We start from the raw sequence: 13399 nt of genomic DNA, 5'->3' as shown, positions 1-13399 counted from the left end.
TGCTGCTGTTGTTGGTGTGTTGTTGTTGTTGATATTGTTTTTTTTTGTTGAGTTGCTTAGCCTTACGCTCGTTCGTAGAATAAAATATAGGCACTGGATGAAACGAGACGATGTTCAGGTATAGCATCAGTAACGCTGCAAAATGCATAAATCAAATAAATAAAAATGCAAAAAATAGCGTAAGTAATACCTAGAGTACCTATTATCGTTAAACTCATGCCATTTGCGTGAGACTGGATGCTTGCAAAGTGCTACATAGTGACCGCTAGCCGTTGAGCCTGCAATTGTATAAATAATTTAATTATATAAAAAACAAGTGGACAAATTAAAGTTGGGCGCCATCAACTTTTAGATACACTTTGACAGGCAATTTTGTGATTTATTTCAGATTTTTAAAGATTAATATAATGGAGGGGAGGAAATAAATAAAAAATAAATAAAATCGTTTTATCCTGGACCTACATACCAAATTTGATTGCTCTAGCTCTAATAGTTGCTGAGCAACAAACGCTCATACAGACGGACGGACGGACATCAGCTCGTCGAGCTGTTCAAGAATATATATATACTTTATGGTGTCTGCCACGCCTCCTTCTCCCTGTTACATACATTTGCATGATACCCTTTTTCCATTATTTACAAAAGTGTCAAAGTGTATAAAAAGTGTATAAGCTAGTCGAGCATACCCATGTGATTGGAGATCGCATAGAGCGAATAATGCACATTCGAATTTGCGTTGGCGCCATAGGAGGCCATGTTGAGCTCACGATCGCCCGTTGGAAACTCCACAATGTTTGACAGCTTGCTCCAGCGTGTTTCGGAGAAACGCTTTAGATCTATTGTATGCGATATAATTAGTTATATAATAGTAGTAAATAATAGCTGGGAGACGCACGTATAACCAAATATTTGGGAAAACGCTGTATGGTAAAGCTTTTGGTGCATTTTCTGCGCGTCTTGCATTTGGCGCATGTGGGCATCTCATCGCCATCGAGCACCTCCTCGCGTATGAACAAATCCAGGCAAGCCTCTAGTTTGCAGCGCGACGACGAAGGCAGCGGCACGCTCAAATCCCAAAAGGGATCAAAAGTGACGCTCGTATTGCCGCATGTGGTGCACTTCAGCGTGCTCTTCAGCTGGCCCACAAACAAATCGCGTATCAGCGAATTCTCATGCCGTGCATACCACTCCCAAGTCAAATCGGCCTTTTTATTGTCACTACAAATGGATTGGAGTTAGTTAATGCTGAACTGAGCGTTAAGTTACGCGCTACGCACCTGAGATTATCATCAATGTTAAGCGTTTCACCTTTGATGCCCGAGTTGAGTGCCGAGTGCAGCGAGTCGAGGAAGAAGCGTAAAAACTCCTGCGCATCCTGCTGATTGTAGTCACTGTACATGCGATGCTTGCTCGAGAATGCGCGCTTCAATTCCATAGGCGTTACGCTATGCACATCCGATGTCCACATCTCCTGTATGAGCTTGGCAAACTCTGCAGCAAAATTAGCAATTACAATCAATTTGGATGTTCGATTTGTTTGCCCAACTCACCATGCAGTATCTGCTGATCCTTGCTGTTGGAGGAGCGCGTGCTGGCGTGATAGGCGCGCAGGAAGCAAGTCAGCTCGGTTGTGTGGCTCAGGCATTGGATGACCGAGTTCATGAAACAGGTGTTGCCAATGTTTCTCAGACCGCAGAGACCTGCAAGTTATATCAGAAATTTATACATTTATTTATTTTGTTTTATTGTATGCGTCAATTGCTAACTGGGCCTCGCCCAAATGGCACTCCCCAATTCGGATGGCGGACTATGGATTTGAGATCTTCTTCTGCTGTGTGGATTAACCGACGGCATTGCGCATTGACTATGACTATGGATGTGAATCGTTTAATTGATTGATTGCTAAATCAATCAATAACAAATAAACAAAACCAAACAAACAAAAATAAATATAAATACTTAAATACCGATACATTTGGAATATGACATATGCAACGAGAACTACTGCGATCGGAGAACAATAAATTCTCAAATCAAAATACATATATATAGCAACACTTTAGATTTCAGAAATCGTTTGCTATGTTTTGATTTATTTGATTTTTATTATAAATGGTTAAATAATACTTAAACTGCAAGCTAAAATACAAATTTATTTCTTTTTCAAAATTTGAATTACTTTGATTGTGTTAAATTGAATTGATTATTCGAATAAATATAATATAAATTTAAAATTAATTTCTAGTTATTTATAAGATTATTATTATTTAAAATTCAGTTTCTTAAATCTTATTTGTATTTAGATGAAATTTTAATGCATAAAAATCAATTTCAATTTAAGTTTCGAAATTAAATTCTTGCAATTTAAAAGTTTAAATTATTTCTTAGATTAAAATTGAAAGCCTAAAACGATAAATTTATCTATTTTTTTATATTTGTAATACAATTTTAAAATCTTTAATTCTTTTCTATAAGATTTAAATATTAATAAGCTCATTTTGAAGCAATCTAATCAATGCCAAAAACTTTTCGGATTTGATTTGCTGATATATATCATATTTTTCTAGTATATTTGTTATAAGAAATGTTGTCTAAATTATTCTCTTAAAATAAAAGAATATCAAAAAATATTGGACTTACCCTCAGACTTCTCATCGCGCGAGCTCTTGCCATTCTCGTCAAGACTGTTATGCTTGCTGCTCAGTGAGGAGCCAATGGAAGTGGTTGTGATATTGCTGCTGCCGCGACCGCTGTCCCGATCCCAGTAGCGACTGGACGTGGGCGAGACTGGGGGCAGCACCGAGCGAGCGCTCGAGGAGCTGCCAATGCGCACCGACTGCAGATCAAACAGTTGGGAGAATTAATATAAATCGAACTCCTAGGAGCATAGAATTGATGTTAAGGGGGGAATGTGTGTCCAAAGGCAAAGACAAATGCCAATCGATTGTCATTTTCAGTTTAGTACGTTAATAATCAAAAGCAGCCAACATTCGAGCGTTAGTTAAAAATAGAAAAAACCAAAGCAATAAAGTTTAATTCGTGGTATGTATAGGTGAGTGGGTTGAATGTGTGTGTGCGCGTGTGTGTGTGTGAGTGCTTAAAAATGTAAATAAAAGCAACAAACCACATGCTTGCCACAAAAAAAAAATATATATATGAAAATGAATTATTAAAACGAATACAAACAGCAAAGCGATATATACCGCACAGATTGTTATCGATACTATCGATAGAATCAAAATGAAACCAAAAACCCAATAATAATTAAATCATCTTGGCTGCAGCAAAACCTAAATTAAACAATAGTTATAATAAATTTAAATTCGTGACTTGTTGCTAAATTAAAACAAAAATTCGTGTACTGAGGACAATGCGCAAAGACTTTGAAGCTACTTGAGCTGCTGTTGAACAAAAAGTCAAAAAACGGAAACAGACAGTGACAGTAAGATAGAGAGAGAGAGAGAGAGAGAGAGTACACGGAAATAGACAGAGATAGATAGAGAGAGTGTGAAAGAGAGAGACAGAGCTACGCTCATTTAAATTTCTAGAGCAATTTCGTTTTTTTTTTCTTTTTTTTTTTTTGTCTTTTTGGGGCGCCAACTTACGCTATCGCTGGCTGTGACACTGTTGACTGTGGCAGAGGCGGAGACGGAGACGGTGACGGTGACAGTTGAGGATGTGGAGATGGAGGCGTTGTTGGCATTGACATTGCCATTGGCAGTGACGGAACTGAAGGTCTGGTTGTTGGCCAATTGTTTGCCATTGTCATTGTTCTGATGATGCCGCTGCTGATGATGATAATGATGATTTACCTTAGTGGTTGCTGCTGCTGTTGTGCTAACGGCAGCAATTGCTGCTGTATCCAAGTTGCCACTGGTGGCCTTGGCGAGCAGTCCATGTCCAATGCGATTGGCGGATTTGGCATGCGGCGCTACTGTAGCCAATGTGCTGTTGCTGTTGCTCATGTGATGCGTTATGTTGCTGCTGCTGTGATTGCTGTTGCTGCTGGCGCTGTTGCTGTTGCCGGTGCGGTAGGCGGCGCGCGTTAAGCTGCTGCTATAGCCGGCGCTAACACGCGCGCTTTCCAAATCGTTGACATAACGCTGCTGTAGATTGCTGCTGCTGCCGCTGCCAGCAACAGTTGCTGCTGCTGTGCTTGTGGCTGCTGCTGTCGCGTTGCGTGGCAGCGGCTGACGCTGCTGCTTCTGCTCACTCAAATTGTTGAACTTTTCAATTGATGCCTTGATGCTTAAAGAGTCGATGCCATAGCGACGCGCATTACTGTCCCGCTCCCGCTCCTTGGGTCGCTGCTCGCCATTTGTGTGCTTATAGCTATTGAACTTTTCATAGCTGGCAGCAAAGTTGGAATTGGAGCTGGCTATGATTGTGGACTTGGGACGCACAGCGCGTTGGCTGGCGGGTTTGTCACTAGCGCTGCTGTTGCTGCCGTTGTGGTTGCTGCTGTTGCGCAGCTGCAATGGCGGCGTTATGGGCTTAAAGTAGCAGCTATTGCTGCTTTTTTTAACTGTTGTTGCTGTTGTTGTTGCTGCTGCTGCTGTTGTGGGCGCATCATCGCTGTCTATATAAGTTATATCGTCATGTTGTTGTTGTTGTTGTTGTTGCAGCTGCTGCTGCTGCTGTCGCTGCATATTGTTGTTGCTGTTGCTGTTTGCAGCACTTTGATTGCTGTTGCTGCTGTTATTGTTATTATTGTTATTGTTGTAGCTTTGACTGCCGCTCTGCTGCTGATTGTTGTTGCTCTGCAGCAGCAACGGCTTCAATTTGGCAGCAACAATGCGACCGACAGCAGGTGGTGCAACCACTGCTGCTGCCACAGCGGCTGCCGTTGAATTCTTCTCTGCTAGCGCCGCTTTCTGCGCCGCTGCTGTTGTCAACTTATTATGACTGTATTTGATATCGATTCTATGGACGGTTGTTGAGCTGCTGCCAGCTGCTGCTGCTGCTGCTCCTGCTATGCGATTTATGTTGCTGTTGCTGCTGCCGTTGGCGCTTTGATTGCCATTCAGCGCCACCTGACGACGCATGTCAGACAAAGTCAAACCACTGCCGCTCAATCTGCTGCTGCTGTTGCTCTGCTGATTGCTGTTGTTATTTTTGCAATCCTCGCCAGCTTTGCAACGCCGCTGCTGCTGCTGGGGTTTAGCTTTGTCAACCTGCGCCAATGCCAGATCACACTCGGATCTAAGAAAGTTCGGATCGTGGTAGTGCGGAACTAGAAAAAAACGCTGATTGGCTTGGCGCGCCGGATTGCCGCCGCCGCCCGGAGTTGTTACTGAAGTATTTTGGGCAATGGCGCGATTGTTGCTGCTGCTGCTCTGCTTAGTGGTGCTGCTGCTGGCAGCAATTGTCTTTGGTTGTCGCTTTAGCAGCGTTTGCTGTTGTGCTGTCTTTTTGCTTTGCGTTTTTATTGTTGTTGTTGTTGTTGTTGCTGCTGCTGTCGTCGTTGCTGTTGCTGTTGGGGAAGTATTTGCTTTGTTGCTTGGCAGCTTGGACGCTGGAATCTTTTGGAATCCTCTGGTCTTCTTAATTTCTAACATTATTCAACAGCTCAACTCGCTTCAATGGGCTCTGTTCGCTTGCTCCAGTCCCACCACAAGTTCATTTACCGTTATGTTTATATAGTTACTATATTTAGTTGTTCTGTGAGTTATTTTATAGTTGTGTATAGCTTAGCTTCGTTTCAGCTTTTTGGGAAAAATGACGTACTGTGCTTACCAAAAATACATACTTCACTCTCTCTTTATATATATGTATATATATATATATATATATATATATTAGATATATATATTTTTATATAAGATTACACACACTTTTGCTTTAGCTATTTCTCGTTTAATTGCTTGTTGTTTTTTTTTGTTGTAAATAAAAACTACTAAGTTTTCTTTTTTACTAAAATAGAATTGCTTTGAACTTTGGTTGTTGTGGTTAGCAGCGCGTCTTTTATCGTTGGCTTTCGATTGTTTATCGTGTGTGTGTTATCGATTGTGTGTGTGTGTTATCGCTAAAATTGGTTTTTGGTTTCAAATTGCTCTTGGTTTGGTTTGCTCTTTCACTTTACTTAGCTGTGTATGTGTGTGTGTGTGTGTGTCTATGTGTGTGTGTATTAGTTAGTTAATTTTGTTAGAAGGCTGGCGAACTGCAAGAGTTTAGCTAAAAATATAGAAATATACATAGACAATATGTAAATCGATTAAAATGCTTGTGGGCGATAACGATTAACGATTAACAGTAAGACAAACTCAAAAACGTAGACGAAAAAACAAAGACAGAGAGACATAGAGACAAACAAAATACGTGATCGATAGACGATAATTAGTTGACTGTATCGAAATGATTGGTTGGTGTTGGTTTGGGCGGGCAGGGGCGTGGCTTGCTGCAAGCAGGGAAATCAAACGAAAATCACTGGCAACAGCAGCTCAACTAACATTGTTATCGATATGATATCGAGTTATCGCATGCTCATGCGTTTTAGTAGGCGCGCAGGCAATTATTAAAATTTTGTTGTTTGTTCTGTTTTGTTTGCTTTTGCTTGTTTTGCTTTGCTTGCTGCTCTTGCTGCAACTTTTGCTTTACCTTGCTGCGTGCCCCATCGCCGAGCGTTACAGTTGCTGTGGCACTAACATCGCCATCGTCATCAACATCGCCATTTTCATCAGCAGCAGCAGCAGCAGAGGCAGCACGCGCACCAGCAGCAGCAGCAGAGACAGTAACAGTTACAGCTGTGTCGCCACCATTTGTGGCAGTTGCATCATCTGTCGTATCGCTGGCATAGATTGCATTGCGCTTGGGCGAACTCGAAAGCAGCGAAAGTCCATTGAGCTTCGCATCCAGCCCATTGCTGCTGCTGCTTGTCTCTGCTGCTGCTGCTGCTGCTGCGGCTGCATGGCCATTCGATGTGGGCGTGGCAGCATCCGACGCTGCGCTGCGTCGACTGCGATTGCTGCGCAGCGTGAATGTTGCTGTGGGCACATCGCCGCCGCTGCTGCTGGTGCTGAGCGTATATTTGCCGCTGCCGCTGCGTCCGCTGACGCGTGTTGTTGTTGCTGCTGCAGCTGCTGCTGCTTCGTTGTCGCCAGCGTCGCTGCTGTTGCTGTAGAGACGACTGTAGCGACTGCTGCGCGGTCTGTCCAAGGTAACGGTACAAGTTGTGCTGTTGTCATTGCTGCTGTTGTTGTTAAGTTTGTTGCTGCTGCTTTCAGCGTCGGCGCCGGCGACTTCATTGACAGCCGATCTGGAACGTGACAGTTCACAGTTGGGTTTATAGTTGGCGGGACTGTACTTTTCGTACATATCCAGACCAGAGGTGGCCACTAAACGTGCTAGGGATGATGATGAGCATGAGCTAGACAAACGTTTAATACTGCCGCAGCTGTCGCGATTGTTGCCATTGGCATCGCTGCCACTTGGCGGCAGCTTGCGAGCAGCAGCGTCTCTGTCTCGATCGCGACGCAGCGTCGCAGCAGCTCCGCCGACGCCGCCGCCGCCATAGTCGTCGCTCTTTAATGTGCTGCAGTTAGCTGCGCCGCTGCTGCTGCTGGCGGCGGCTAGGACATCGCCATTCGTTGTGGCGCTCTTGGTGCGGCGCGCCAACTTTTTGGGTTCGACATGAATTTGAATTTTTGTTGTTGCAACATTTATACAAAATGCGGTGTTCGGTTCGAGATCGTGATCGTGATCGTGATCGTGAGATTTTTGGTGAACGTTAACGGTAACGGCAACGATAACGATTAACGATAACAATTACATGTTTGCATCACATGGCACAGCAAATTACAAATCAAATTTTTTCGCATCATAAACAAAAACAAAATATAATATATAAAATAAATAACAATATGAAATGAATATATAGAATATAAATTAAACAAATGAAAGACAAACGAATTGTGGGCAGCATATCGATAAACACAAACCGCAACGCAACTAATAGACCGCTGTGCTTCAAGTGCAGAGTTCAAAAAAAAAAACTTTACGCTAACGTAAAGTGATGAAGAGAGGCGCCTATTGAGTAAAACTAACAGACTCTAGTCCTACAATACAGTTAGATATTATATATATTGGCAAATTTACTTGCTACATATTCAATATAAGCAAACTATTTACAAATTACAACCGATTATATAGCAAGCTATGCTTTAACAATTCTATAATGCTACAAAATTATGCTAAAATTTCTATTTCAAGTCTATTATTTATGATTTTTATTTGTCTTGTATGCCAAAAGTTGAATGCTCAAATAAAAAGCAGACAGCTTATTAATTTATTTAAAAAAAATATCCTTAGACGAAGCACAAGGAATTGCAATCATTGCTGGAATGTTCTAATTCATAATTTCTAACTGATAGCAATGCTTATTTATATTTAAAACACATAACTATTGTAAGCAACTTTTTCATATGAGAAAATTTCGAATGTCAAAAATAATGACTCGGCTAAGTTGCAAACCAAATGAAACAAAACCTTGTGGTTATATTTAAAAACATACCGAAGTCAATAGAATACGCAGATATTGCCTAGTATGGGGTCCAATATTTTTATACAGCGTATTAAACTTGTGTATAAAAAACTTCATTGTTTCGTTCACTGAATAGAAACTGCAAGGTTAACTTTTAAAAACACACTAGATGGATTTGCTGCTCCTTTGGCAAGACGCCTAAGCTTTGTCTATTAATCGAGCTATCGATTTTCGAATCGAATAGTGTTAAATTTAAACTGAAGTAATTTGAAAAAATTCTAAGTCTGGCAACGCTCAAACTTATCCTGAGACAGCAAACACATGCAGAGAGACAAAGAAGAGAGAGAGAGGGAACGAACGAGAGAGAGATCGCATTAAGCTTATTGCGAATTTCGAATTTGCGACGAGGCAAGCAGCAACAAAATTATATACATACATATATGTATATGTGTGTGTGTGTGTGTATCTCTGTGTGTGTTTGTGTGTAGCACAAGGGCGTTGAGCCACATTTATTATTGTTGCAGTTGGAGCGCTGCCAACAAGTGGTTCGGCTTTGGCCAAAACATTTCATTGTATGTGCGTGTGCGTGTGCGTTTGTGTGTGTGTGGGTGTGCTTATGACGCATCCGTTACCTTATCGCAATTTTGTTAACAGCTCAACTCACTATATATATAATATATGTAAACAAAACAACAAATTGACAAGTTGCCTGCAATTCGTATGAAACGTAACTTCAAAATGCCGACAACTTGTCAGAAATAACAGTATATATACCATATATATATATAATAGCTGTAGCCTAGGGGCGTGCTGGGGTGTGGGGGCTGCTCTCGTTTTGGGGTTTGGCATGCCAACTGGGGTAGTTACTATATATATATGTATTTGTATTGGTGCCGCCTTTGGGAATAAATAAAGCAAACCAAGTAGGCAGCAATGCAATCCCTATATATACATTAAATACATATATACAGCTACTATATACACACACACACACACACATGTGTATAGCCGCCGGCATGAAAGGTGAACGCATGTAACTTGAAAGGATTCGAGACTAGTAAACTTCTTGGACAATGCACAAAACAAAATCAAATCAAATCAAAAATGAAACACGCAGCCAAAAGCTGATTAAAATTTAAAATACTAAAACACGCGCACACACACACACACACACAACAATAAAAACTATTCCAAACAAATCTAAAATTAAATTGTTAAATATAAAAAAAACCTTTGAAGGCACGTAATTAGATTGCTAAATATAGACAAAATATCCTTGACAATTTGTATATTTTTAATAAATATTAAACATAGCACTTATTTTTATTTGAGCATAAACAAATATTTACTGCAGTAAATTCTTTTCAATTTAACTTATAAATTAATTATTGCATTAAAAGTTATGCTTATGCTTGAGTTTGCAAAAAAAGCTTAAACTCATTTGTTGTAATAATTCAACTTGAATTTAAATGTAAAATAAACAACTTGAAATTTAAACAAAATATTTATGTCTTTCATTTTTTATAGAAATTTGCTCAATATTTATTATTTGATTTGATTTTCTTAATTTGTAGCTAAAGTGCTTGGAATTGATTTGTTATTGTTTTTATTTAATTGAACACCGCTCAGTCAATTATTGATAGCCAAAAATATTTCAATGAAAAATGTCTGAGCGTTACAAATACATAGAAAGTTATATAACTGATATGGTATTTATGTCGTGCATTCATAACTGCTATGCTAGACAGCCTTGAACTTTAATTATGTTGAATATGACGAACTAGATGTAAGCTCACAATTGAGCTACAGATACAACAGCTGGCATTCTCTCTATGTGTGTGTGTGTGTGTGTGTGTGTGTGCGCAGTTCAATGCTAAAGTTTAAAGCTTTTCAAGGTAATGCTGTGTGTGTGTGTGTATGTGTGTGGGGGGGATAGGGGAGCGGGTTAGAACTACACTCGAATATGCCCAGCGTACGAATGATAAATAATAATTAAAAATACAAATTATAACTAAATATGAAACTCTGTACTTCAGCCACCAACTTAAATAGTAGTATGGAATAAATAGTGAAGGGGGGCGGGGTATAACAAATGATAGCTTTAAATATTATAAATATATCATAGAGAGAGAGAGAGAGAGAGAGAGAGATTGGGTGGGTATGGACGTTTAAAAAGTGAAAGTGCACTCACTCCGTGTCGGCCAAACGCAAGTGCATCATTGTTGTAGTTGCTGAGATAAGACGAATTGCGATAGCCCGAACTGCTGCTGCTGCTGCTGCTTAGATGGGAGGATGCACCACCGCCTAGATATGAGCTGGAGCCAATGCTATTGCGCTGCGTGCTAAGACGCGGCGTATAGGAGCTTGGATAGTAGCTGCTGCCACTGCCGACGCCGCTGCTGGCGCTGCTGTGATAATTGTATGAGGATGCGGATGTTGAGGCAGCGGATAATTTGGATAGACTGCTGCCGCGATCGTAGTACGAGGAGGGGTAGCGGCTATAGCCGTTGCTTGTGGCGCCAACGCCGCTGCTGCTGCTGCTGTGGCCGCCGCTAATGCTGCTGCTGTTGTTAATGTTGCTGCTGTTTGTGGAGCTGCTGCTGCCGCTGCCGCTGCCACTGGAGGATGTTGTGCCGTATAGACTGCTGCTACCCGCTGCTGACGTTGACGATCTACGCGGCGAAATCACACGCATATTAGTGGCCAGCAGCGTTCTACCGCTTCAAACGCAACAGTTTGCCGTTTTAGAGCCACCACTCGAAACTCAAGACGTCGCCTCTCTGCAGAATGCTTCTCTAACTGTTGAACCGTTAAACCGTTGAACCGTTACTTGCTTTTTGGCGTTGCTTTGTTGCTATTGCTGCAAATAAATCAAAAAGCTGCGTCAATTTGTTGGCAATTGATTGAAAGCGAATACTCACCTTGAATTTGTTGAAATTTTTGCAGTTTTGTTTACATGTTTTGCTATTTATTATTATGCTTAGTTGTTGTTGTTTCTATCAGTTTACAGTTGCTTATGCTTAGAGATGTAAGACCCGTTATTGTTGCAGTGTAGATTAGGCAAACTGTAAAATAGCATAATTAATATACATATATACATATATAAACTTTAGCACAGCAAAAAATTAATGTGCGCTGCTTATGCGTGTGGCACATATAAAAGTTGCTATAATTAATGCACACACATACGCATTTTAAATAAATTAATATGTATACGCTATATACATATGTATGTATGTGTGTGTGTGTCTCATAAATAACATGCATATATTAAATTTTTTTTATAAATGTGTTAAATTTAAATTATAGCTGTGTGTATGTGTGTGTGTTTATTTTAAACAAAAGCTTTGACTAAGCAACACATGTTTGCATTGATTCTTGGCCGCATTTTTTTTTTGCATTTTTGTCAACTACAGTTACTTTTTTTTTATAGCGAACTCAACACTTAACAGCTCATTGTCAATAACATTTCACTTGTTTACTAAACAAATACAATAAAAAAGCTTAAAGTTGCTTTTTTCTCGCTCTCAGTTGAGTTGGCGCTGCACCTTGGCCATCAACAACTGTATGTATGTGTGTGTGAGTGGGGTAGGTATGCGGTAACATTGAAGTTGTATATGTACACATACACAACTGTTATGTATGCATGTATATGTGTGTTTTTGCTAGTAAAAGATGCCGCCAGGCTGTCTACGGCCCAATACGGTTAGCAGCAATGTCATTGTAACCGAGGAAACCGTTGGCTCATATTTCCTTGTATGTGTGAGTTACAAACTCTCACACACACACAAACACACACATGCATAGGCACACGTAAACAAACAGACAGTCAGCGACACATGGTCACTATCGTATCGATCTCTCCCGTTCATAAATTCAACTACTACAACTACACGCATACAGTTGCAACTACTATTACATTCATAACAGCTATGTAGCAACAACAACAACAACAACAACGCGCAACTCATTCAGCTTCACACACACACACACACATTCCAATGCGCCGAAAATCGCGTCAAAAATCGAAATAATTATAATAAAAGAAAAATCAAAAAAAAAAAAGAGGCGAATCTATTTATAAAAGCGCTTAAGAGCACACACACAGCTGGCTGTGGCGCTGGCGGTCGCCACGTTCCTGTTGGGTGATGAAGGGGGTGGCAGTAGTAAAAACTGCGCTGCTGTGCCTGGCCTATAAACGCCCCACGCGTAAATGAGATAGCAATATTGATATTGGCGACAGCGACACACTAACACACACATACATACACACACACACGTATATATATAATACATGCATACGTGCATACATATTCGCGGCCAAGCAGGCAGGCAGGCAAACGTACGAATTACGCAAAGTGAAATATCTTTCTCAAAAATGGAAAGTGGAAAAGTGACGAGTGCGTTTTGTGAATTTTTCTGCTAGTATGCAGGTATTTATGTTTAAACGTTAGCCTATTTAGCACTGGCAATGACAGTATCAGCATATTTATTTATAAAATTCATCATCACCACCACACACAACCCACTCACTCACGACGCTAGATATAAATTTTTTTCCTTTTCAATAGGCATTACTATATTACCGATTTTTGTATATATTTATATATATATTAATTCAAGCACGCTCACACACAGGCACAGGTTAACACATATAGTTTACACTGAAGGAGTTGATTTACATGGTAATAACTTAGTTTATTGGCTTATTATTTTTATATGCAATTTTTCAGCCCACAGCGCTGCTCGATACTATCGAACATTATTATCGAGACTGTTTTTGATAGCTCTGTTATTTCGAGAGTAACAATGTCGATAGGCATACTAAACGATTTTCTTTGCTCATCTTCGTGCCGATAGTATCGAGTATGGTCTTTGCATGTTGCTTGCCAATCGAGCAGATAACTTATTAGAACAAGT

At 40.4% G+C, this 13399-nt stretch overlaps 1 protein-coding gene across 8 annotated transcripts; it reads right to left on the bottom strand.

Annotated features, from left to right (window-relative positions):
• Positions 1-32: 32 nt before the first annotated feature.
• LOC108606391 (ubiquitin carboxyl-terminal hydrolase Usp2) lies at positions 33-13246 on the bottom strand. Of its 8 annotated transcripts, none has more exons than XM_017996461.1 (11): positions 13162-13246; positions 11401-11544; positions 10671-11339; positions 6598-7614; positions 2641-2836; positions 1551-1700; positions 1278-1491; positions 896-1218; positions 687-836; positions 191-278; positions 33-135 (listed from the first exon to the last, which is right to left on the bottom strand). In XM_017996461.1, exons 3-11 carry the CDS (start codon positions 11172-11174, stop codon positions 63-65), a joined length of 2715 nt encoding a protein of 904 aa, XP_017851950.1. In that variant the 5' UTR covers positions 11175-11339; positions 11401-11544; positions 13162-13246; the 3' UTR covers positions 33-62. The 8 variants fall into 8 exon arrangements, with proteins under 8 accessions (XP_017851950.1, XP_017851951.1, XP_017851954.1 ...); XM_017996462.2 differs by having other exon boundaries at positions 200-278; positions 13162-13242; XM_017996465.1 differs by lacking the exon at positions 6598-7614 and having other exon boundaries at positions 13162-13237.
• Positions 13247-13399: the final 153 nt, after the last annotated feature.

Source organism: Drosophila busckii, chromosome X (assembly GCF_011750605.1).
Source record: "Drosophila busckii strain San Diego stock center, stock number 13000-0081.31 chromosome X, ASM1175060v1, whole genome shotgun sequence".
Taxonomy (NCBI): Eukaryota; Metazoa; Arthropoda; class Insecta; order Diptera; family Drosophilidae; genus Drosophila; species Drosophila busckii.
This window is presented reverse-complemented; position numbering and strand designations above follow the sequence as displayed.